At 28.9% G+C, this 26554-nt stretch overlaps 1 protein-coding gene across 4 annotated transcripts; it reads left to right on the top strand.

Moving 5' to 3' along the window:
* Positions 1-209: 209 nt before the first annotated feature.
* On the top strand, positions 210-26554 carry LOC107442878 (uncharacterized). Of its 4 annotated transcripts, none has more exons than XM_016056546.3 (6): positions 210-365; positions 7994-12123; positions 13644-13850; positions 18812-19035; positions 21092-21170; positions 24795-26554. In XM_016056546.3, exons 2-6 carry the CDS (start codon positions 7996-7998, stop codon positions 24987-24989), a joined length of 4833 nt encoding a protein of 1610 aa, XP_015912032.1. In that variant the 5' UTR covers positions 210-365; positions 7994-7995; the 3' UTR covers positions 24990-26554. The 4 variants fall into 4 exon arrangements, with proteins under 4 accessions (XP_015912032.1, XP_015912035.1, XP_015912033.1 ...); XM_016056549.3 differs by having other exon boundaries at positions 304-389; XM_016056547.3 differs by having other exon boundaries at positions 325-560.

The raw sequence follows: 26554 nt of genomic DNA, 5'->3' as shown, positions 1-26554 counted from the left end.
TTATAATAATAATAAATTTTAAAATAATAATAAATTTTAATTTCAGTTCAAAATTGATCTTTCTTTGTGATAGATTTTAATAAAATATTAAGAAAATTACAAAAAAAAATTACAAAATTCGTCGAAGCATCAGACTCATTTCAGTTGATCCATATCTGGTTCGAAAATATTTTGAGAGTACTCTTCTTATTAGTAAAGAAAAAATATTTGTTTCAACTTTTTCAACGGTCCAATCTTTTAGATCGGTTGTTGTACATTCGCCAACCTTAAGTATTCAACAGATGGCATTGAAAGTTTGTTTTTATCACGTGACTGAAGTGGATTGAAACTGAAACTTTTTACAATTCCGGAAACATTAACATAAGGTATGTAATCAAGATAAACTTAAAGTAAGCGCAGTTGTTACTAATCTTGAATAAAATACACTTATTTCAGATGGATGGTCACTATTTATTTTACTTGCTCTATTAACTGTTGTATTTTTTTGTCTATTCTTGCGGTGTAATGATCTAGAGCAATTATAAAAGTATAATAAACTATTGTTATCACTACGATTTTAGGTAATTCCCCTTTTCTGTCATTATTTGTGTAAGTATAAAGTTAATTTGATATTGTTAACTTAAAACCTTATTTACGCTAAGGGATATTTTTATTGATTTTTAAAATGTTAGGCACTATTACTTGTCTTTATATTTTCATGTAAGAAATACGAAACTGTATCAAACGAACTTTTCTTGTGTTAATACCTAGAATATTTTAATTATTAAGAGAAATTTTTTTTATTTTGTTAACTGTGTCGTCGTCCGTTTTTATATTACTCCCACATCTCTTGTATTAAAAACAAAATAAAACAGGGAAAGTTAAATTTCTAATTTAACTGGGTTGGTTTGTAACGTCTTTTGACCGGTCCCCAAAAATTCCATGATTTGACCAGATTCAAAATTTATCTTGAACTTAAACGCTTTATAATAAATGATTATTAATAATAAATTTGATTGTCTAAAAACATTGGATGCATGCTATACGAAATAAGTTTATACAGGTGTTTAAGATTCCCAGGACTAACCCTTTCTTCACTTAATGCCTCTGGAAAAAATAGTGTATTAAATTCAATGCTGGGAAAAGGAAGAAAGCCAATTTAACTTAAAAAACTATTTTAAAGAGCATTGAAATCTATACTTTAATTCCTGTTATGTGTAAGTGAAAAGGGAGATTTCACTGAGAATTTATCTAATAATTTCCAGACATACTACATTCTTTTTATTTATTTTTACAATATATTGTAATCCATAGGCAGGGGTCTGTCCAGATATTTTGTGAAAGGTCCGTTTTTTGTAAAATTGTGAAGAAACTATTCTTAATTTGTGAATATAAAATAAGCATTATGTCACATTCTTTCAACCAAGGTCCTGCTTTTGTGCAATTAGGGTCCTGCTATTGCAAAAATTGCTAAAAACCTTTTCAAGAAGTTTTTAAATTGTATATAGATACAAGATTCTGCACAACAATTGCTGCTACTAAATTAGAGATGCAACATACAAATATTAATGGTATTAAGCCTATACTGCTCAACACAGAATATTCATTACGGATGAAGATTGGAAGCTAAATCACCCACATTTTTCATAATTTCACTTGACATATTTTAAATAGCACAACTTAGTAATGTGTCACTTTTAATGTGTTACACATTAAATAAACTTAAACAATTATTAAATTTATAATATTCGATTTAAAAAATTGGCAGAAATTAATTTTAATTTACATTATATTCTATTAATCAATTTTATGAATAAATATAAATTGATAAATTATTTATTTACAAATATATATATATATACTAGGAGGCTTTGCCCCCTGCTTGCTAACGCTCTCCAACCCCCGGAACTGCTTTCGCAGCTCATTTCGGATTGCTTCGCAATCCAATGCTCGCTTTGCTCGCTCATTGGATACGTTCTTTAAGTCTAGCTTTTGCATACTTTTTTGAATACTGAAGTTCCGAAAACTTTTCACTGTAGAAAATTCTAAACCTGTACATTTCAATATTAATTTGAAATTGCAAACAGTTGACATATTTTTCATAATCACACTATTCTAAATTTCAGTTGTTGAGAAAAGTAATTGTTGTAAGTTTTGTTTCAAAGTCTTTCCCACCAGAGGGCTAAAACCATGTGTTGTAAAACAATATGAAATAGTAGTCTGCCACTGAACGCCGGATGTAAAGCATCCACTTCGATGAAGATAATTTTGAATTTTTAATTCTCTGAAGTGCGCCACCCTAATAATATAGAATTTGTAAAATAAATGTATATATTTTTTATTGTTGATGAAGCCCATCATTTTGTGTTTTCATCAGTGTTCAGAAGCAGAACAACTATAAGTTTTTTATTTTATCACAAAAATATAAAATGTATAAAAAACAAAGAAAAGAGTAAGAAAATGAGTATAGTCATAGAAAAAGTTAAAATTATAATATAGTATTTGTCAGTTAAAATAAAACTTTTTGTTTAAGTCATTGCTAACAATTCAAATTTCTCCGAGGCAATTCTAAAGTATAAATTAAGGTAGTATTGTTAAGTTGAAACACAATATTTTTAGTTTTGATGTCAACAATACAATTCAATTTTTCACAAAAACGATTGTTTCCATTGTTAAGTTCAATGTCAACAATTCAAATTTTTCTGAGGCAACTCTTAACCTCTAAATATTATTTTTTTTATGTACACATTTCTAAATGTCAGTATTCAACCACAAAACAACTTAAAGTCCTCAAATTTAGCATGAAGTTGTAAAATGTAATGAAAGAGGGTCATAGCAATAATGAAAGTAGAAGTAAAGTTAGTACTGTAAAATTAAAACAATATTTTTAATCAATGAGCCAAGTTCTTCAAGAAGCAGTTGTAGAAGTAGGTTGTTTATTTAAAACTTTTTATAGAATTTCTTTAAGAACACAATTGTTAATTTGGGCATTTGGCGATACAACACTTATAGAATTGAAGGATTTGTTACGTCAAGAGCTCAGGTATCATAATTTTGATCTAGTTGCGCTTCTATGTCATTTTGATTTATTAAGTTAACTTTCAAAAAATTCTATGGTTGGCAACAGCATTTTATTTTTTTAAGTTGTTTATTTTTATTTCTTTTAGAATTCGTTATTTTTTTAGCGAAATGTTTTTTAACCTAACAGAATTCTTTGCCGACTGATATATGAAGAAAATAAAGTAAATGCTTAAGTGTTGTGAAAAGAATCTTATTTAGTTGTACAAAGTACTTCAGCTGAAATTTGGGAGCCACGTAAGAGAATTATATATATTAGATCAGAAACACATTATTAAAAGGCCGAATGCTTTGATGTTTTCAAAACGTAAACAAAACAAAGCAAGCGTTGCCACCGGCGGAAAAGAAATACAGCCAAAATTTGGGAGCCACGTAAGAGAATTATATATAATAGATATATGATTTAATATTAATAAGAATATGCGCACGATGCTTGTAAAAAGTAGAAATATTTTCTTAGAATACTACATTTGGAATTTAAACTTAGGGAAGCTTACTTTGTCTCAAACTGTCTTTCTCCCCCCCTCTCCCCGGGAAGGGTTTATTTGATTAACAAAACAATAATGAAGATAAACAAATTTGTAAAGGGTCTGAATAAAAAATAAATTATTTTGGGAAGCGTCCTGTTTCATGATAAGATATTTTGCCCAAATTTCTTCTAAATAGACCCCTAATAGGGGTTTATGCCAGTATGGTGGTATAGCGGCAGTTGTTGCCAAATGTGACTAAAATCACACACTTTACTGACTGATTTGTTGTCTTGAAATATGTTTAAAATTTACAAAAAAATGTTTTTTTTCTTCTTCGAACTTTGTGTATTTATTAAAAAAAATTGTTGTCCTAATTTTATTGTTTTCTATGTGGTTTGGAATTCAAATAGAATTGCTAAAACCGTCTGGTACAAAACATTTTAAAATTAAATATTGAAATTTCATATTTACATGTTATACGGTGCTTTGCAATCATATACTGACAGTATAATTGTCCGTAAATATTAATCCATAAATTTTTTCCTATTAGAACTGACTAAATTTCAAATTGTATCATTTTTTAGATAATTTTTAATGTACCTAATATTTGTTTAGTTCTTGCTTTTTCTGTTTTTCTCATTTATTTATTTACCTGTTCTCAGCATTTTAATCTCTACGTTGAATCGATTTATTAATGTTATTTTGCATTTGTTTTGCACTTAATTTTGTTAAATACTAATCTTTAATAATTATAGAATAATGCGCCTAAATTTAATTAGCTTTAGGGTGTTATAAATAGCAAAAAATAATTGATGTGTACCTACTATAACATAAATTATGTAATTTTGCTTTTTTTTCTCTAAAATTTATCTACATATTAAGTTTTTGGAGCACTACATGAATACGTAGGTGGTCCTAGTGGGCCACTAAATTTTCATTGCTGCTGTGAACACTAGTAATCTGTGATTTTTATTGGAGATGTAATGAACAGTGATTTTGCCGAATATATGGTGGATGATTAGCAAAATTTTTTTTAAAATCATTGATTATATTATTTTTATATATGAATAGTTATTAATTTTATAAAATTATATAATTCAATAAATATTATTTTTAATATATGAATAAGTTAAGTCATTATTGAAAATTAATCAAAACTTAGTTTATTATTGCTTTTAGGAAAAGGGGAAAAAACCACAATGGTTATCCATTAGAAATTAAAATAAATGAAAAATTTACTAACAACTATATATGAGTTTACTAACAGCTATATATGTGAACTACAGTTGTAAAGTTGAAAGAAAAAAACATAAGAGAAATTTAAAAAAAAATCCTCTCAATTTTTTTAAGACAGTATCCATAAAGTGTTCAAAGAAAAATTGCCTATCAGAAACACTTTTAAAAATGGCGCATTATTATAAAAACATCCATAAAAAAAGGTTATCTACAAAAATAAAAATCAATCTCAAAAGAAAATTTTAAAGCTGAACATCTCAATTTTCCAGTTACTTTTTTTTCTTCAAAAAAAAGTTAGAAAAAGGAACAGAGTCTAATAGAAACTCTTTTAATTGCTGCATCATAATAAAAACGTAGCTAAATAAAAAGTTTTTTTAAAAAGAAAAAGCTAGATGAAATCAAATCATAAATTTTTCTTAAATTTTCAAATGAATTTAAAGCTAAAATTCTTTTTTTAACTGTTTTACATTGCTGTATTATTAGAAAAGTGAGGATAAAAGAAAAATGTTTATTCAAAATGCTCTTTAAAAAACGCTGCGTCTTAAAAAAGTGCTGATAAAAAGAAAAGTTAATTTTAAAAAAAGGCAAAAGAGAAACAGAAAGGAAAAACATGTTCTTAGTTTTTAAAGCTTAATTTCAATGTTGAAAATCCTAGTTTTCTATGTTACTGGTTATCTGCCTTAATGATACAGGAAAAAAGTGAAAATAAAGAATAAAATCTATCATAAAAGCTCTGTTAAAATGCTGTGCTGTATTAAAATAGTAAAAATGGAATAGAAACAAACTGCTCTTTATTCGTGAAACAAAAAGTGTTGAAAAAGAAACTTGAAATTGACTTTCTGGGTTATAATGGGAGGAAAATGAACAGTGCAAAACTTGTGGTTCTAATTTCAGTTCTTCCAATTTCACATTTCACTTTATCTTCTAAATAATAAATTTACAAGATGTGGGCAAGTTTTAGAACTTAACAAATATGTGTAAAAACTAATTTCAAATAATGTAAAGTAAAAATTTCATTTACAGATTATTCTTTATTAAATCTGTTCAAATTCGAAAAAAATAAAAACTAGTCAAAAAAATACTTTCCTGAATGTTGGTCCAATATTCGGCTAATATAAGGTTTGCCTCAATATTTGGCAAAAGGGGCGAACACTTGGTAGTGTGTTGGTATTTTTACAGTACAGTGGAATTTCCCATATCCATTAAGTCCGGGAAATAGATTTTTCCGGATAATGGGTCTTAAAGATAAACAAACATCCAAATGTCCTAACTTTAAAAAAAAGGACGATAATTAAGGTAAATTTCAACCAACTACGAATAAATCCATATGGTTGCGCTATTTCTGCAGACTTTGTTACATATTTCCACATGGTCTTTGAAACCTTGATGGAAATTTCGAATTACGCATTTTATTTGGCGCCATCTATTTTCAACCTACTCAATTAGCAACAATTTAAACAGTGAATCTGTGTGGTTTAGCCGATCATTCTTTCAGCAGGTATTAAAGAGAATTTTCCTTTCATTTTTAAAATCTCTACGTTTTAACACGATATTATCAAGATTGACAAACTTTGAATAGCGCACACACTCAATCAATCTCACGTGGATTTACGCTCAATCAATCTCACGTGGATCCCGTGGATTCACCCACAATCTCACGTGGATTTACGATCGCTTTTTTGTCAGTTATTGTTACCGATTTTAACAGTTTTTTAATGCTATATTATCACACATGGGAAATTTCCAATCGTGCATTTTTAGAATTATTTTTTGATGACTCGATTTGTGACGTTTTTAATATCCCAATTGGTTTTGTCGATCAACAATTTAGGATACCACATAGTTTTTAAAATTTTGATTTCATTTTTAACTGAAAGATCTGCAAGGTCCAAATCTTGCTTTTGAATAATCAATTAATGACCCACTGTGGGCGTGACATGTTCATCTCAAATTCGCAATTTTTTCAAAATGTGACATTGTTGCACACACTGAAACTAAGTGCGTTAATAATTCTTTTATGCTATACGTGAAAAATATACACTATTTTTTCATGCTGTAGTGAAATGCCAAATTTTTGATTTCGTGATATCCTATGTTTTTCATATTGTAGTCGAAATCAGAAATTGAACAAAATTCAGGTCTGGTAGAAATCAAAAAGAGGAATTTTGTGAAAAAGCTGAAAATTCTCATACCTGCTTACTTTTTTCAACAAGTTGCTAATGTGAAGAAAAAAAATTTAACTGGGAAATGTTTTGATTGTTAAGAAGTGTCCTGAAAAAATTACCCTTCCGGAAATGGACGTCCTGATATGGAACTTTTACATGACTTGAAAGCTTAGCTTTGAACTAAATACCAATGTCACATTGTATTTTTAGTAAGTTTATAAAAAAAAGAGATTATTACTGGGTTTTTTTTTCTTCGAAAAAAAAGGAAAAATAAAGCGTTCTACTCTCTCAATAACTTCTTGTTAGAATGTATGTCTCTGGTCAAATAGTGATGAAAAAGGTTTTATGTCAAAAACTTACTTTTGCCATGGAGTATTCAAATTTAAACTCATATAAGCCTAATTTTAGAATTTACAGGGCTGATTGTGCTCCAGAAAAAATCCGGATTTTCAGATTTTTCGCTAACAGTGAACCGGAAGTTTCCGGAGATCGCAGCTCCAGACGTTTCAGAAAATCATTAATCACAGAAGTTTCCGGAAATCAAATTTTCAAAGGTGGAACTTGAAATACATTTTATTTGTTTGTAAGGGAGAGCCAGATACTTTATAAGCTTATATTCATGATTAATATTCATTTTTTATCAGTAAATAGTTATTATAATCCTAAACTCAATAACGAAAGACTTATTTGTAAATTTTAATTTCTTCTCCATGTCATCATAGGTATGTGTAAATGGTAAAAGTATATGTAAAATTTTAAATATATTTTATGTAAACTAAGAAATACTGAGAAAAAGAAAGAAAAAAAACCTTGTATAATGTTTTTTTCAATTTAAACTGTTTTTTTTTTTTTTATTATTTTAAAAAAAACTCGAGAAATTTTCCGGAATTTTGACTTGGGCTCACAATCACCCCTGAATTTAAGATACTTATTATGAAAAAATTCCTTTTTTATCATTTTATTTCTAATTTAAATGGGTATCCAAGTTGCCCACAAGAATATTTTCTAAAAATATATTCATTCTCTATTTACTGTCTAAAGTAATGCTGTACCATTGCTTTCTAGGTATGAGGAGGAATTGGAAACGAGGGAGAGGTCAGTATAAAAATTGTTACCCAGATTCCCGTGAAAGAGCACCACCTGATCATGAAAGATATTCCACTCACCGATCATTTTCGAGAGGAAAAGAAGTAGAGTGCAGTGATCCAGAATTTCAATCCTTACATAGTCAACGAAAATTTCAAAATCCCACTTATTCGCAACATAGATCTCATTCCTCAGGCTATAGATCAGTGGATTATAATCCAGATAATTATTCAGACAAAATGGCATCGAATAATAATAATTTTAAACCTTATTCACCATCAGATGATAATGAAAATGAACCAATGAGTATTTTAGATGAGACAAGTTCTTTCCTTGAAAGGCTCAGAAATCAAAAACCATCTGAATTTATTATAGAATATAGAAAAAAAATTGATTTCCTTTTGGAACAGTCTACTAAAAAAAATTTAGAGAATGTTGAAAGAATGCACGCATATAAGCAACAAGGAACGCCGAGTGATATTTTTCAGGCACATGTCCATAATTTGCATCTCCAAAGGGAAGAGTTTGAAAATTTTGTAAAAAGTGCTAAGCAAAAATTATCTTCTTTGTTATCTTGTGAAATGATTGAAATTTTGCAAAAAGGTGATTCAATTCTTGAATCTGTAAAAAGTGAGTGTAAGCTTTTTGATAAAGTTCTCCCTGGTTACAGTCTAAAAAGTTCATTAGTTTCTAAATTAAATGATAACAGGGTTATCATTGTATCATCTGATTCTATGTACTATCTAAATGTTGTTTTCCCGATTTTATTGAAAAATGAGTACCCCAACCACCTATTGTTGTCCTGTGAAGCTAATGAGATATTAAGCTCCAGTTTGAAAATTAATGTGAATAACCTGTGTCCCAAAAGTAGTAGATCAGGTGGGAAGGGAAATGATATAAGGTTCTTTACTGCTGAGGAGTTGCTGAATTTTATTTTAAAAGATCCTAAAATAGTTAATAGAGAAAAGGATTTTATTTCGATTTGCAGATTACCCTTAAAACGCACCATTATAGTTGACATGTTATTAGCTAAGTTGAAAGATGTATTGGAGGATCAACAAGATTCTAAACTCATTTTATTATTATCATCATGTGATAAATCTGTAAAGTATGAAAGCTACTTTTCTGATTATGAAGTGGATATTATCACGCCACCTTGCCTTACATTTCCTGCTTCTACCGTCTGGAAAAAATCACCTCTGTTACCTACAGATGATTATATTGATGATGTTGTTAAAACTATTGTATCCATTCATTCTTTAAATGAAGATGGAGATATTATGGTATTTCTACCATCCATTCCTGATATTCAGTCTGCTTCAGTGGCCTTGCGAGCAAAGCTAAATTCTTTGTCCTTTACCGATTTAGATTTTGCTTTGCTTCATGAAAACAGAACTCAACCTGAGCAAATGAAATGGTTAAACATGTGCTATCAGAAACAATCCAAAAATAGAGTTGTATTTTTAGTTACAGACTGTGCCGAATCATTTGTAATTCCCTCTGTTTCGTATGTAATTGATTGTGGGTTAAAAAGAGAGCCATTGTATGATCCTAGTAAAAAATTGGATGTTTTAACTACTCACTTCATTTCTTGCGATAGAGCAAAGTTGCTCAAAAAAATAGCCGGTGCTCTTGCTAGCAATGGTGTTTGCTATCGATTGTATAGCAAAGAAAATTTTTGTGATGAAATGCCTGCATCAGAATGTCCTGAAATTCTTACTATTGATCCTTTTAATGCCATGATAAAAGTATATCAGTATGAACCTTACAGTGCTGCTGCTATAGAATTTGTGGAAAACCTCCCTTCAGAAACCAAATCTCGTGCTCTGAATTTATTAAAAAAATCAAATGCCATCAAAGATAATAAACTAACTAAATTAGGTGAAAGAATAATAAAGCTCCCTTTTCCTCCGTTATATTCGAAAGTTATTTCTGTTGGTATAGAATGGGAATTGGGATTTGAAGCTGTTATACTTGTTGCATTTTTGTCAGTAAAAGGAAGAATTTTCAAATATTTCAATGATACAGAATTACAGAGAAAAGTTGATGCTGTAAAGTGCCAATTGAATCAGAGTGAAAGTGATACAATTTCTTACCTTTATATTTATAAATTATGGCTGGAAAATAACTCAAGTGCTTCATGGTGTGAAAAAATGTATCTTAATTCTGATACATTAAAGCATGTCCATGTGAAAGTAGGAGAAATCTGTCAAATCGTTGAAGATAATCTGAAAAAAAATATAACTCGTGAGTTTAAAGATGAGGATGTAACTTCTTCATTACTTGATTTATTATTTGAATGTTTCAAAATGAATCTCTGTGTTTTTACTGGACATCACCGAAGTGGTTACAGGATGCTTTCCTCTCGATGTGTTTCCTTTTTACATCCTTCCTCTATTATATGCCAAACTGAGAAGTTGCCCGAGTTTATTGTATTCGACCATATGATTTCTACTACCAGAGATTTTTTAATTAATATTACTGCTATACCAAAAGATATCGTTATGAGTGCTTTGACTACTGAACAGTCGTTAGATTTCGATTACTCGGACATGTTTGAAAATACTTTAGTTGAGAAAGTTATTGAACCTGTTGGAGAAAGAATTATTAAGCAAGTTCTGCTTGGCAAGAAAGGACGCAAATTGAAAGAAACTGAAAACAAAATTAAAGCTACTCTATCAGACGAGTCTATTGTAATTGATCCATCCATAGAAAAAGGACGAATTAGTGTGTTTGCTTCTGAAGCTTGTATTGATGAGGCAGTAAGAGTTCTTGAAGATATTATCAAACAAGAAAATGAAAATCTTTTGAATTCTGAAGAAACTCATCTTCTTAAAATGATAAATGGTAATGTTGTTATACCAGTTGAGTTAAAATGGTTAAAGGGTGGAAAAATAAAATCTTTGATGGTAAAGCATAATAGTACAACTGAAAGCCAAGATAGTTTAGGTGATAAAAAACAAGCAGATAATGTACCTTATTCTATCAAAAAATCTATTAATATAAATTTCATAAGAAGGAAATGTCGTGATGTAGCTTTAGTAAAATTTTCTCCAAAGCATTTTGCATTTGCACGAAAATATGCTATGAGAAGTATCAACCTTTTTGGGGTTGAAGTTTTCGTTAGTGTTGATCAGAGTAATATTTTGGCTCTATCAAACTTACCAGCAGATGCAAGGCTAATTGAAGTTGAATCTGAATTAAGGAGGCTTTTGCCTCCTCTTATAGAGTTTGAAAGAGTTGAACTAAAATATGAACCTCCATTTGAAACCTCTTCAAATGATCTGCTAATTATTACACAAAAAATAGAAGATGTATGCAGGAAACACACTAAACTTGTTGACTTCAAAGTAGTAGTTAATATGCCAAAACCATCTGCCACTCTAATGAAAGTATATATAAATGTTTCAAATGATGAAGATATCGTATCAGCTTCTGACGAGCTTTCAAACAACTTAAAATTCCTTTTTGGTGTTCAGTGTACGCCTAATTTTAGTACTGTAATTAAATCCAGTCTCAAGATTATTAATGCCCTACAACCTCGTTTTGAAGAAAAACTGATAGAACTTGAAGAAATGGTAAAGGAAAGATTTGGTCACAATGGTCTTTTTAAGTTTGATATTTTCCCATTTGATGATCAAATATGCTCACTAAAAATGGCTTCTAGTAACTATGAAATATTACAAGCTTTGCAAAGGACTATTTATAGTTTGTTAGAAGGGGATGTATTGGACCACAATTTTAATAAAGACATTGGTAAGTTACTTTGCCATGGTGGACTGTTGCGGCTTAAAACTTTGGAAGAATCTTTTGGTGTTCACATTGTTTGTGAATACAAGACTAAATCATTAAGATTATTTGGCTCTGCAGAGAAATGTCACTCCGTTAAGCAACAAATTCTTCAATTTATACTTGAAATCGAAACAGAAACAGCTAAAGAGATTTCTTTAGCTACTAAGAGCAATAACAGAATTCTACTGAAAACTTTATTAGTTCAATATGGTGCTGACTTAGAAAATTTTATTGGTTCTTGTGGACTTAGATTAGCTGTACTTAATTTTAAGTCTTGTACACTGACCTTGCATGGTGATGAAGACAGCATCATTAAGGTGATCATTAAATCGATTAATTCTTAGTTACAATTGGTTTATTTAAAATTTGTAATTGTTAGAGTTCTAAATTACTACTTTTTACCTTTAGTTATTACAAGGCCGAAGGTTCACATGTTTTTCCTAGCTTTTAATTCAATAAAAAACTATGCACATTGAGCAGAAATTTTTAATTGAAACTTGTCAAAATATGAAGCATTAGGCTGTTAAGCTGTTTGAGCTAATTTAAGCATAATAAAAACATGTTTCAAAGCCTGCATTAAGCTAATGAAGCTGCACTATGTGCTGGATCTTTGCTTTTTTTGTGACTGTGAAAAATTAAAAAAAAAAAAAAAAATGCATGAATTTTTTTTAAAAAATTGCTTTTATCAGTAAGTTTATATGTTTCTATAGTGAAGAGGGCTGCACATAAAAGATTAAAATGAAAAAGGAAAACTGAAATTTTTAGTAATAAATTTTCATGAAAAAGTCATTTTACTAATATGTACTTTCTATTAAATTTTAACTCGGTGGGGGGATTAAGAAGGAAAAAGGGAATATTTCCGTATCGTGATCTGTCGCGCCAACTGCAATCCCCAAGGAGCCAAATAGATTTTAAACTTTCAAATTTTTTTTAAAAAAAACATGTAGATGTTGCCCGGGGGTGGCTACGAGTTATACCTTTCGAGTTGGTCCTTTTCTGTGATGTTTTTTTTTTTTAGTTTCTCGCGAGCCACTGCCTGGAAGTTTCCAAGACTTGGTGATTATTCTGCCACAGATAATGATACGGAAATCTCCCCTAGGAAAATAACTCTAAATATGTTTTATGAAAATAAATAAACTTATCAAAATAAAATGAATGTAAATGTCTTCATGCTTAATGGTGTAGTAAGGCAACCATGGAGAAAATAAAATTTATACTACTTAATAATTTAGTAACTGTTATGCAGTCGCATTATGATGATAAATGAAACATTATGGAACTCAAACTAATTTTGATAGAAAAGTCAATTCATATTAGTTCAAAATTATTTCTTTTATTTCGTATTAGTTCAAAATGGATAAATTTGAAATGATCTCTTTTTAGCTAATCCAATATCCGTTTCTTTTCATTAAATAGTGATCTGTTGATTGTCTTATCTAATAATTATTAGTATTTTGATCTTTTTCCTTATAAAAAAAGTTTAAGGCTTGCCGTAATTATTGATAAATAAAACATCAATCAAGAGTCACTGTTTTTTATTTTATGTTTCTATTTACTAAAACTTGAATATTTGAAAAAGAAAAATTTACTGATTTTATTTGCAGCTCTTAAAGTTTTTTAATAAAAAATATTTGATCGTTAGATCTACTTTCTGATATTAGATTAACATATTTAGTGACAGTCATTTGAATTCTAAATTTGTAACATCAAAATCTTTTCTTTTTTTTAATAACTTGTTAAATATATCTATTTAAATCAACAAAGAAAAGTAGATAGCTATTTTTATTTCATCCTATTTCATTGTATTTTTTGCTTAGTACATATGTATTTCTTTCAGGCTGAATTTATTTTAAAAGAATTAGCCAGCAGTATAGATCTCAATAATTTTGCTGATGTGTTAGACGATGAAGAAGTTTGTCCTGTGTGTGTATGTCGCGCTCAGAATTTAACACATCGCCTTGAGATGTGTGGACATTTATATTGTTTTGAATGCCTACAAGCCTTAGTTCTTCAAGCTCAGTTTCCAATAAAGTGCTGTTTAGAAGTAAGTGTTTATATGTCTTTAATTGTCTCTCTGTTTATAAAATAATTAGAATAATTTGCATATTATATATTTTCGATGAAGTCTTTTTTTTTCTCAAATTTTTTAAAGATATTTTTCAGTAATGTATTAATGAATTAATACAGCTACAATTTATTAGCTAAAGAAAACTTCTTACCTAATGTGTAGTTTCCAGAGGTGCCTGCCAACTATTACGATTTATCCACAATTATTACAATTTCATAATCAAGATTACAATTTTGCAGTTTAGTAATATAAATTATAGTTTTTTAGTATTTCCGTCATACAATACTCTGTTTAAGATAGATAAGTTCTTTTCCCCTTAAATACCTTGAGTTTCAAAATTTTCCTTTTTTCAACTAATCAATGATTTTTTTCTGCTTTTAAAAACACAATATAAATACATGGTGCTTAGCATTTTAAAAAAGAGCTTAAAGGTACTTATTTCCGTTTTTTAAAAGTCCTTAAAGGTGCTTTTTTTCATTGGGTGTTATTAAAAATTGCTTAATTTTCCCTTTTCAAATAAGAGATTTGTTTCTTTACCACGTCGATTTTCACTACGTATTATGCAAAAGCGTGCCTTCCAGGTAGTTCTATTAAACGTTTTCTCGGTTTATTCAACCACAATATATTTTGGGACCCCGTCGATCCATGGCCTATGAAAGCGGCAATAATTTTACATGTTTGATGAAATACTTGCGAGTCCACATGTGCTTCTACTGAGCTGGGTTCAGCGAGATTCTAGCACTCTCATGTGCAACTCTGCTGCAATTTGCAAGATATTCTCAATTTCAGGCTTCATTTCCCACCCTCTGGTATCGAACCAAAAAGTCTCTCTATCTTTTTATAATGGCTAATATAATCAAGAAAAGAGTTCTTTGTCAGAAACTAGTTATTTTAACATGATCATGTAAGATCTTTGAAAATTATTTTGCATTTTGTTAATGTATATAGTGCTTAAAAATATTTTTTGAGGGCTTAAATAGTACTTAAGAGGTGCTTATTTTTTGTTAATAAATTTACCTATGCACCCTGAAATAAGTAAAATTAAAAAGCAATTTTTTATAAATATGAAAAAAGCAGAAAATTCTCATTATTCTCCCTTCCAACAAACTATTCTAAACTTTTATCTTCTTTCCTTATAGAAAAACAAAAGAACAACATAAACTCAAGTCTGAAATGGTGTGAGAAAAATTTTTAGTGATTAAAAAAACAAGGATTACTTCTAATTTAATCAAAAACTAGAAAATTAATTCCGAATAATCAATTTTATGCTAAGTATAAAATTTCAATGTTAATTCAATACCTTAAAGTGACATTACTTTTTTTTTTAAATTTAAAATCAAATTCATGCATAAGAGCTTGTTAACATACCTATTACCTAGGTAGAATTGAGATGTATTTATCTTTAAATTAGGCTAATTTGAATTTCTTTAAAGCAAACTGCACACATTTATGTGTTAATTTTCTTCTGTTTATTGATAGCTAATTTGGTACCTCTGAGTTTTATATGTCATTCTAAAAAATAGGAAATATTTGCTTTTCTTATAATGGAATTAAAAATATTTTTACCAACTTATAAAATTAAATATTTTTGCATGCATTTTGCTCAATTTTATTGATGTGAACGGTTGTATTTTGTTTTCTTATAAATGAAATAAATAGAACGGAAAAGGCTTAAAGCTGAATTGATGCATGCAATTTATACCAAATTTAGATAGGTGTCTATATCTGATTCATAGCATAGTAAATAACAAAGGAGGCAATAAACATTTGAACTGAAAATCTAAACTGAAATTTGGAGGCTTTCAGACCTGCATTAAATGATATACTATCTGTAATGATATACTATCTGTAACATTTTACTAAATTCAGGGCTGATTGTGCTCCGGAAAAAATCCGGATTTTTTGCTAACAGTGATCCGGAAGTTTCCGGAGATCGAAGGTCCAGACGTTTAAAAAAATAATTGATCTCAGAAGTTTCTGGAAATCAAATTTTCAATGGTGGAACTTAAAAACACAGTTTATTTTATTTGTTTGCAAGAGAGAGCCAGAGAGATACTTTATAAGCTTATATTCATGATTAATATTCATTTTTTATCAGTAAATAGCTGTTATAATCATAAACTCAAGAAAGAACGACATATTTGTAAATTTTAATTACTTATCCAGGTCATCATAGGTATGTGTAAAATTTAAATATACACTGGTTATCATAAATTAAGGAAAAATCACAAAAATAGCGATAACTCTTTCAAAAGTAAGCCAAACCGTGCAAAATTTGCATATGTTGTCCACTAAGAGTAGCTGAGTAAAATTGCAATATGCAAATTAGTGGCGCTGCACTCGGCTTACGTCATCTGCCTGGAGCATAAAAGTCCAAGTTTGAGAGAAAGCACACAAATTTTACTGTGATTGCGACATTGAAAATCTGAGATAGCCAATTCGTAATAATGACCTCTAGGCATCATTTGCCTGAAGAACTACGATGGAGAGCCATCGGGAGACTAGAGGCAGGGCAGAGTCAATCAGAAGTGGCCAGATGGCTAAATGTGAGTCCATCTGTGGTTCATAGACTTTGGAGGCAATTTCAAACCACAGATTCGGCATCTAGGAGGTTCAGTCAAGGACGGCCAACTGTTACGACCAGTGCCGATGACCGATATTTGACATTAAGTGCACGCAGGAATAGAACCGCTACTCCGACACATCTTAGATCCTCTCTTGCTGCAGCCACCGGAAGGTTGGTGTCAACGTCAACTGTGCGCAGAAGGCTCCACGAAGGTGGTCTGTATGCGAGACGACCAGCCATTTGCGTGCCGCTCACATCACGCCATAGGAGAGACCGTTTGCAGTGGGCCCGACAACATGTCCACTGGACGTCAGATCAATGGAGGCCTGTTCTCTTTACGGATGAGTCCAGGTTTAGTCTAGAAAGTGACAGTAGACGTTATTTGATATGGAGAGAACCTGGGACCCGTTATCATCCATCAAACATCCGTGAAAGAGATGCATACGGAAGAGGCAGTGTCTGTGTTTGGGGAGGCATATCCTTAGGAGGGCGCACATACCTCCATGTCTTTCCAAGGGGAACCGTGAATGCTCAGGTTTATCGAGACAACATCCTTGATGCTTATGTGCGCCCATATGCCGGGGCAATTGGTGATTGCTTCCTGTTACAGGACGATAATGCAAGACCACACAGAGCTCGCATTGTTGATGATTATCTTCAACAGGAAACAATTACTCGCATGGAGTGGCCAGCTCGATCCCCGGACTTGAATCCTATCGAGCACGTTTGGGATGCTCTAGGGAGGCGTGTATCTGCCATCAATCCGCCCCCTCAGACCCTTGCCACGCTTGCAACTGCTTTACAAGAGCAATGGCTCTCACTTCCTATTGAACTGATAGACCGCATAATTGAAAGCATCACACATCGCTGTTTGTGCTGTATTGCTTCTAGAGGCAATCATATTCCATATTAAAGGTACTTTTTCTATTGCAAACCGATACTTCCAATTTGTTTATTTTATACATGTGCTAATTTCTATACTACTATTAATGTCTGATAATTTCTTTTTATGTTGTTTAATACCTTACTATGTGTTGTATATTGTGGGTAAGTTTCATAAAATTCCATGTGTAATTTCTTGAGTTATCGCGATTTTTGTGAATTTTCCTTAATTTATGATAACCAGTGTATTTCAAGTGAACTAAGAAATAATGAGAAAAAGTTAGAAAAAAAACCTTGTTTAAATTTTTTTCAATTTAAACTGTTTTTTTATTATTTTTATACATATATATTTTTTTAACTCAAGAAATTTTCCGGAATTTTGACTTGGGCTCACAATCACCCCTATAAATTGGTCTCATGGTCAATCATTTAAAAATCTTATTGCCCATACTTGGTTTAGAAAAAATTTAATAGCAGAGTTATACTTGTCCTAGAAAACTTATTAATTTAATTTTGCAAAACTTTCTAAGAATTATCCATATCTTATGATGTTTGTCCCAAATCTCGAGCAATTACATAAGACGAATTTGAAAAGAAACCCAAGAGTATTTTAGAAAAAAAGCAATTGTTGAACCAAAAATAAGTGATAAAAGGCTTTGTGTAATGTTCAAAATCAACGTTCAAATGTACTCCTAGTTATTACTTAAAGTGCTTAGGTCATATATTTTTGGCTTTTAACTAATCCTATTCTAACGCTTCTAAGAGGTGGAATTTTTTTAAAATAAAAATATTGTTTTCTAAATAGCGTTAAATAAAAAAAATTTTTTAAAAGAAGGTGTGAAAATGAAGTAATGTTAAATGAATTGTGTCAAAATCTATTTATTTATATCAATCTGAAAGTTGTTTTGTGACATTCTATGAGCAAGTTTTACTAATTCCTTATTTGTAAGAACATTCTAATTTAATTAAATTATCCACTCAGCAAAAACAGTGTTATTAGATGCATAAACTATGATCAAGGGAAAAGTCTCCTAAAATTTTTCCATTCAGAAACTATCGGTGAATTAAGATTAAAAAGAATTTTAAAAAACTCCAAAATTTTAATTAGTTAGTTTTAAATTTTCTATTTGTTCTATATAGTTAAAAACTATTCATGCAAGCCACTCTTAAAGATTATTTGAAAATTTGACGTTTGATTTTACAAGTTAAAATTACTTTTTGTTTGTTTTTAAAATTGTGTTTCAATTAAGTCAAACTGTTTATTTTGCAGTTGAGTTTTTTTTTTAAGAAATAAAAATTATGCGATTTAATAAATTGAAATTTATTATTAATAAATTATCACTAATAAATATATTTATTAGGGCAAATTAAATTATAATTTATTAAATCACGTAATTTACTGTTATTATAAATACAGTTATTTTTTCAATTAGCTATATTTTTATCATTATTTTATTTTTGTAATAGTGCCATTTTGCATTTATTTTAGGGATGCAATAAAGAACTTATTTTAGATGATATCAGCAAGGCACTTGAATATGACCAGGCAAAATTGGATGCCTTATTGAAAAAGTCTATGGAAAAGTATCTGGAGGATCATAGGGAAGAATATATTTATTGCCCAGGACCAGATTGCTCTATGTTCTTCAATAAAAATGGCTTCTCTGAATCCAAACATACTTGTTCTTTGTGCCTCAATGATATATGTATCAAGTGAGTAAATAATCTTTCTTATAAACATTTGGTTACATTTTAAAGCATGGATTATAGTTTGCATGGAATCATAAATTAGAACATTCCACTATACTTAGAGATGGTGTAATGACTGTTCTCTTAAAATCAATAAAATTTGGTCCAATCAAAAAGCTATTCTATTCATGAGGATAAAATTTCTTTCATCATATGTGAATAAAAGTACATTTATGTGTAACTTGGTATAATTCTTAACTGTAAGAATTTCTAAGGACATAGTTGAGGGGTTTTTAAGGGAGTCTGGACCTACCCATTTTTAAAGATAGAAATTTATATAATAATCATATGTATTTACACCTCTCTCTCTGCCTGTATATGTATATATAAGTGTGTTCCGGCCCGCGAACTTAAATATATTAGCTCTCATTTTTTTGTGGACAATTTTCGTAAAAAATCTATATTGATCTAAAATACATCTCTCGTTTAAAAGAAACCCTTATTTCTTCGTTTCTGTGATATTTAACATACCAACGATGCAAAAGAAAGTTATTTCTCAGGTTTTGCATCCAAGAAAATATTTATTCAAATACAAAAATAATTGTGTATGTTGCTCTTTTTAATTTCGTTTTTTATTTTATATTATTTACATATTTTTTTATTTTGTGAATATAATTTAGCATGTGTGTATCAGAAATTTTCTCGAAGAAATTCTCTGATTTATTTTTTTGAAACCACTCATTCTGTACAAAATGAATTACATATGTAAATTAATTTAAAATGTAAATATCTATTCTCTGGTGGTTGCAGCAGACAAACCTCAATTCTCTCATTGAACATTTTGTGTGCTACTATGTAAGTTATAATGCCAACCTTTTTAAAGTTTTATATCTTAGCAATTAGATATTTGTTGCACATTAATTGTTTAATACTTAGGTGCACTTTAAAGCTATTGTAGCCAGAATTTTTTAATGTGCAATTAAATATTTTTAAAAATCTGCTTCTTATTTTAATTTGTAATTCAATACTTTTGTTTTGTACAACTTGATAAAAATCTGACAGTAATATTTAATGTTCCTTTGAACATAAAAGAGCCCTATATAAAATTATGATAAAGTTACAGCCCGCCATATGACTGGTGTTTTTAATTGTGGCCTCCGGCCTCATGTAAGTTGGAAACCCCTGGGCTAGATGATGCCTGAGAATCTCTGAATTGTTATGCTGTTTGGCAAAAGTCGGGTCAGAGAAATTTATTATTCTGTTTGAGTAGCAAATCTGTGTAAAATGTGTGTTTTAAATTTTAAACTATTGCTCTATATTTTGCATGATATTAAGTGTAATGAAATATTATTAATTAAAATTTGAAATGTAGCAAGTTTTATTTTTTAAGCTAGGTCATTAAAACTCTAAACCCATTCCTGGAAGCAATAAGCAATATGTTAAATAAGCATGATTGGGATTGTACACATGTTTTGAAATTATATTCTTAGTAAAAGTCCTGCCTTCTAATTGTGCTGTTATCAACCAACCAGACACTTGCTTTATTCAATATGATTTTGTGCATACACTGTATATGTTGTCTGTAATATAAATACTTTTTAATGTTTTAAACATAATGAACTTGCTTTGAACATTTTGTAATAACCCATAAAACAAAAATTAAGTATTTTGCAGCTGAACCTAATTGCTGAAACTGAGAATGTTGTCCTAAACCTTTCATCTTTTTATATATATACTGTTTGAAATATATATGTAATTGTATATATGAAATATGTATGGGAAACTTCAAAAGATATTAAACACTAGTTATGTTTTAATTAATAATCCTGAATTACAATGGATGCGTTTTGAACATTTTTTTACTAATATATTATTTTAAGTTTTTTTTAGTAATTGAATGTATTGTGTAAAAAGAGGGGGGAGAGTTTCTAAAGATTTCATTGCTAAAAAAAATGATTTGGAAATTTTCATTTCAAGTTTATATTTTCTGGATTTTAGAAGAATATTTTTATTTTTTACCTTTTTAATATTTTAATTGCTTTATTATTGATTTCTTAAATGTTTATACTTTTCATTTTAGGTGTAATGTTGTGTATCACCAAGGATTTTCATGTGAAATGTATCAAGGTTCAAAAAATGATCCTGATTACTCATTTAAAGTATGCATTTGTTATTTTTGTTTGAAAAACAATTTAAATTTTAAGTTCTAAATATAATCATTATACTTAAAATAAGACAATACAATTAAAAGATGATAAAAGTTTAACTGTTTGTAGACAGTGCTTTTTAAATGCATTTTTACCATGAAGACAACAAGTTTTTTTTTCCATATATTTTGTATTTTTATCTAGTGGAAATCCTGGAAACTTAGAAATTATTTATCTCGAAACAATACTAAAGATCAGACTGTTGTAGAAATGTTAACCCTGGAAAAAATGTCACTTATTACTATATTGCCCAAAGTTCTTAAGATTTAAAATACGACTGCAGTTCAAAATTGAAAGAATTTTCATATTCCATTATAACAAACTTGTGATCCATTTTAAACAAAATTTTCTAAAAATAGGTTGATATAATGCTAAAAAAAAAAACCATTTAACAGTTATTGTGCACATGCTTGTGAGTAACAAGCATTGGAATCGGAGGGTACAAAACTGGTTACAGAATCGAACAAAAATTTTTTAAAATAAGATTAATAATAAATTTGGTTATCTTCTAGTTGTTAATCTTCTAGTTGTTAATTTTCAAATATATCTTGGTTTTATAATTTTATGCTGGAAATAGGCAGTTTACCTGAGGCTAAAACTGAGTGATGTTAAGATTTTGGCATATCATCACTCTTACATTGCAATGTTCCGTTACATTAATGTTTTATATCACATAATTTTGAAATCTTGCACTTTTTCAGCATTTGATTGATTTATTAAGACAATTATATTCTTGTCATAAACTCAATCCTCAGTTACATAACAAACAAAGTTTCAAAAATGCTATAAACTTATGTAGTTATCAACAATAAATTATATTATTTTTTAACAAAAATTAGTAAATCAAAGCAGTAAGATCAGTGCTCTAAGAACACAGTGAAAAAAATTTAAGAAAAAAAAACAGCATAGGATGGTGTGCAGCAAGAATAAGCACACTGCAGACAATGTCTTAATTTAGTAATATAATCATAAAATCAAATTAAAAACACACATTGAGCCAACATTTATAAAAATCTTTATAAACAGAAAATAAGAAACTTTTTTTTAATTTATTAAGAAAACTTGAAAATTTAAAGAGCAGCTAATTGTTAAAATACATGTTATTTACAAATCACCTCCATCATAAATTTAGTATATTACTATCAATACTTATTTAAGAAAAAGGAATGTGTTAAAAAGTAAAATATTAAAATTTTGAATATAGTTGCAATTTTTTTATAAACTTTGAATTTTTATATTTTCTAATAATGATTTTTTTTCTTAATAATTAAAGAGGTGGATGTCTTTGCAAAATAGTGGTTAAAAACTATTAAAAATGGTAAAGTTTTTTATTTTAATTATTGAAATTTCATATTACTACAATGCCATATTGTTTAGAGAGGAGTTCCAAATTGGAAAGTTCCTGAAAGCAATCAAGTGGGTCATCATAATAAATGTTAATTCAATTTGATGAATTTTTCTGTCAAATTGGGTTATCAAATTAATAATCCCTCAAGAAAACATGAGTAAATACTGCAAAATGGATACTCTGATTGCATTGATCTGTAACTTACTGGTAAAGTTACATAAGATGACTAGACCCTCTTCATCTTGGAATCTAGATTAAATTTTTAATTTTTCCCACTTGACAAACTTTTGATGATATAGTAATAATAGATAGAGTTTAAAAAAAGTTTTTTTTTTTTTTTTTTTTAAAAAGGACCGCTTTATTAGATAGGGTGTGTAGCGTTTTTAAAAAGTGCTTATAGGTGCTGATTTTCATTTTTTTGAAGCCCTTAAAGGTGCTTTTTTCATTGGATGTTTTTAAAAAGTGCTCAATTTTCCCTCTTTCAATATGAGATTTTCCCTTTACCATGTTGATTTTCGCTTCGAATTATGCAAAAAGACACAGTTCACATTGTTCTATTCAACGTTTTCACAATTAATTCAACCCCAATCTATTTCGTCGTATTGTCAGATCGTAGTGTATGAAAACCCCATTCATTTTACATTATTCAAAATTTCAAAAACAATGCCAAAAGGTTTTCTTTTTGACATGACGGTTAAAACAAGATAAAACTTTCAATTGTCAAAAACTTTCAACCCTGCCTAATTATGATATTTTTTTGAAGTGCTTGAAAATAATTTTTGAGTGCTTGAAAAATGCTTAAAAGGTGCTTATTTTTTGTTGAATAATTTGGCTACGCACCCTGTTAGATAAAGAGAAATACGGGTTGATAGTTTTTAGAACTTGTATGAATTTTACCTCAAAGCTTTAAAGCAATAAAATGATGTGATTTGTGGTTTTGAGCAAGTAATTTAAAACTACACGTTTCTCAGTTTTTAGAATTTTTTTAAAATCTAATCTTATTTCAGTTTAAATATATGAAGTGATTTGAATAGCATTAAAAAATTTCTTTAACGTTAATTGCATTAAAATATAGATGCTTATCAAAAATCTAAAAATTAATAAGTGTTTACTATTTAAATATTTTTCAAATATTGTAGATTGTATTTGCATAATTTTGTGCAACAAAAATTAATGGAGAATCTAAAATACAGCACACTTTATACCTCAAATTTTGATTGGGGGATGGCCTTATATTTTACATATATCAAAAGATAGTGCCAAATAGAGTAATCTAGTATCAGTTTATTTGTGAAAATGAAATGAAAAGGATTAAAATTAAAATTCCCCCCCCCCTTATCTCCAACCTTTCAATAGTTGAATTCCTTTGAGAGACTAAGGGTTTCTTAAATGTAACTTCATGGTTACTTAAATGTTAACTTTGTATTAAATGTGTGACATTTAACATTAAGATAACATTGATGTAGTTCAACATGGTGCATAGCGTTTTTAAAAAATGCATAAAGGTGCTTATTTTCAATTTTCGTTATTTAAAAGCCCTTAAAGGTGCTTTTTTCCATGGGTGTTTTTAAAAAAGTGCTTCAATTTCCCTTTTCTAAGATAATTTTTTTTTCTCTACCTTGTCGATTTTTGTCATGTATTATGCAAAAGCATGCTTTGCACATTGTTCTGTTCAGCATTTTCACAATTCATTCAACCACAATCCATTTGAGCCTACCGTTTGAGCTATGGACCATAGCATATGAAAGCTTCAATAATTTTACATGTTTGATGAAATATTTGCGAGTTCGCTTGATATCGAGCCGAAAAATCTCTCGGTCATTTTATAACGGCTAATATAATCAAGGAAAGAGTTTTTTGTTAGAAACTAGTCATTTTCTCATGATCATCTAAAGTTTTGGAAAATAAATTTGCATTTTGTTAGTTTATGTAGTGCTTAAAAATATTTTTTGAGTGCTTGAAAAGTGCTTATTTTTTGTTGAAAGATTTGGCTACGCACCCTGTTATGGTTACTTAAATGTTAACTTAATATTAAATGTGTGACATTTAACATTATGTTAACATTAATGTAGTTCAATTTTAGTTGCGTTTTAGTTTTAAAAATTTTTAACGATCTGCTGTAAAAAATTGTATATTCTATTCTTTATTTATTTATATTGAATCGCAATATTAAATTTTTATTCAATTTCACTGCAATAATTATTTCGATTATGTTTTTCTCTTTTAAGATCTGGCAAAAAGAATCATCTGAATGTAAACAATGTCCCAATTGCAACACTGCTATTCAAAAAGATGGAGGATGTGATCACATGACATGTAGAACTTGCCATTCACACTTTTGTTGGGTTTGCGTACAAGAATTTCCAGATGCAGACGCTGTATACAATCACATTCCTTTTTGTCCAAAACACCCCAGATGGTGATAAATATTGTTTTGTAACCCAATTTGTTTTGTTAATTATGACTTGTTTTTCATGAAAGAACTTTTCCATTTACGTAAGATAGTATCTTAAAATGTAAATCCATCCTGTAAAAATAAGCTTAAATTTTTACAGGATGGATTTTTTTTTTATTGATAAATATGTATTGATTTTTTTTATGTTCAAAATATGTAAGGATAGGATAATTTTTTTATAATATGTAATATAAAAGTGTGTGGCAGATATGATTAATTAAACTCTTTAATTAGTTTGTGGCATGTCCAATCATATAGTTAAGTAATTCAAATTTTCTATAGCTCTAACTTCAGATGCCGAATTTTCAGTGTATTTACTCTGAACTAAAATTAGTGTACATTGTACCAGGTCTTTAAGTATTTGTGACTTTAGTTAACTTTAAATTTTTATTTTGCAAAATATTGATTACTAAACAATATATTTTACTAAAATTGTATGTCTTTAAACAAAATGGAAATAACTATACCTTCATTACTTAATGCACCTTTGCGGCATGTCCAATCTTTTAGAGTGAGTTAAGTAATTCAAATTTTCTACAGCTTTAATTTCAGATGCAGAATTTTATGGTTATTTACTTTTAAGTTAAATTAGTGACAATTTTACCAGATCTTAAAGTATGCATGACTTTAGTTACTTTAAATTTTTGTTTTGCGAAATGTTGATTACTACACAATATTATTTACTAAAATTTTATATTTTTTACGAAATGATAATAACTAGTATCACTTCAAGTAGCATTTAAAATTTCATTCATCTTTTTTGAAAGTGGTAATGCTATCAAATGTAACAAAACCTAAATTCTTAAATATTCATCAGTGCTTTATGTGTTACGTTATTTCATAAAATTGAATTTTGAATAAATGTCAAAAGATATTGAGGCGTGTATTTTTTAGCAACTTAAAAGTCGTGCAATTAAAAAGTCTTGTGTTTCCTTAACGTTGCAAATTTTTTTTGAACAAGCATATGCTTTTAGGAATATAACAGGAAGATAAATATTGAATTAAATCACAGATCCTGATTGATTTAGTATTGAACAGAAATACCGCTTGCTAACACATGAATTGCTGAATTGAAACTAAAATTTGCTATGAAGCTGTAATGAATTTTCATTTCACTGTGTATAAAACAAATTGTTTTCAATTTTTGTATTATTTACTTTAAATTTAAAAATTATACTATAATCTTATATTTATGCTCAACATTTGTATTGTGCCTTATACTTTGAAATATTCATGTATTTTGTTATTATATTTTGTATATTTTCTATTTTTTTTTTACACTTAATGTTAACACAAATCAAAAATATGAGCATTTAGTGGAGAGAGTTACAAAAAAGATTAAATATTTAGTCTATTAAGCTAGTCTACATTATTTGCCAAACTTTGAAATATCTTTGTTGATTATAAAACATTGTAAAATATTGTTATTTTTACATTGTAAACATAAAGATGTAAGAAATTATATATCTTTTGGTAAAACTGTCATTTAAATATCACTTTTATAAAATAAACTTTGTGTATAAAGGAAGAGAA

Source organism: Parasteatoda tepidariorum, chromosome 6, assembly GCF_043381705.1.
Source record: "Parasteatoda tepidariorum isolate YZ-2023 chromosome 6, CAS_Ptep_4.0, whole genome shotgun sequence".
Classification (NCBI taxonomy): domain Eukaryota; kingdom Metazoa; phylum Arthropoda; class Arachnida; order Araneae; family Theridiidae; genus Parasteatoda; species Parasteatoda tepidariorum.
This window is presented reverse-complemented; position numbering and strand designations above follow the sequence as displayed.

Bases quoted from the DNA above. Each gene is read 5' to 3' on its own strand.
- LOC107442878 (XM_016056546.3), top strand. From the start codon at position 7,996: ATGAGGAGGAATTGGAAACGAGGGAGAGGTCAGTATAAAAATTGTTAC. The intron at 13,851-18,811 runs GTAAGTGTTTAT...CATTTATTTTAG, and splicing joins CAATAAAGTGCTGTTTAGAA to GGATGCAATAAAGAACTTAT. The intron at 21,171-24,794 runs GTATGCATTTGT...TTCTCTTTTAAG, and splicing joins ATCCTGATTACTCATTTAAA to ATCTGGCAAAAAGAATCATC.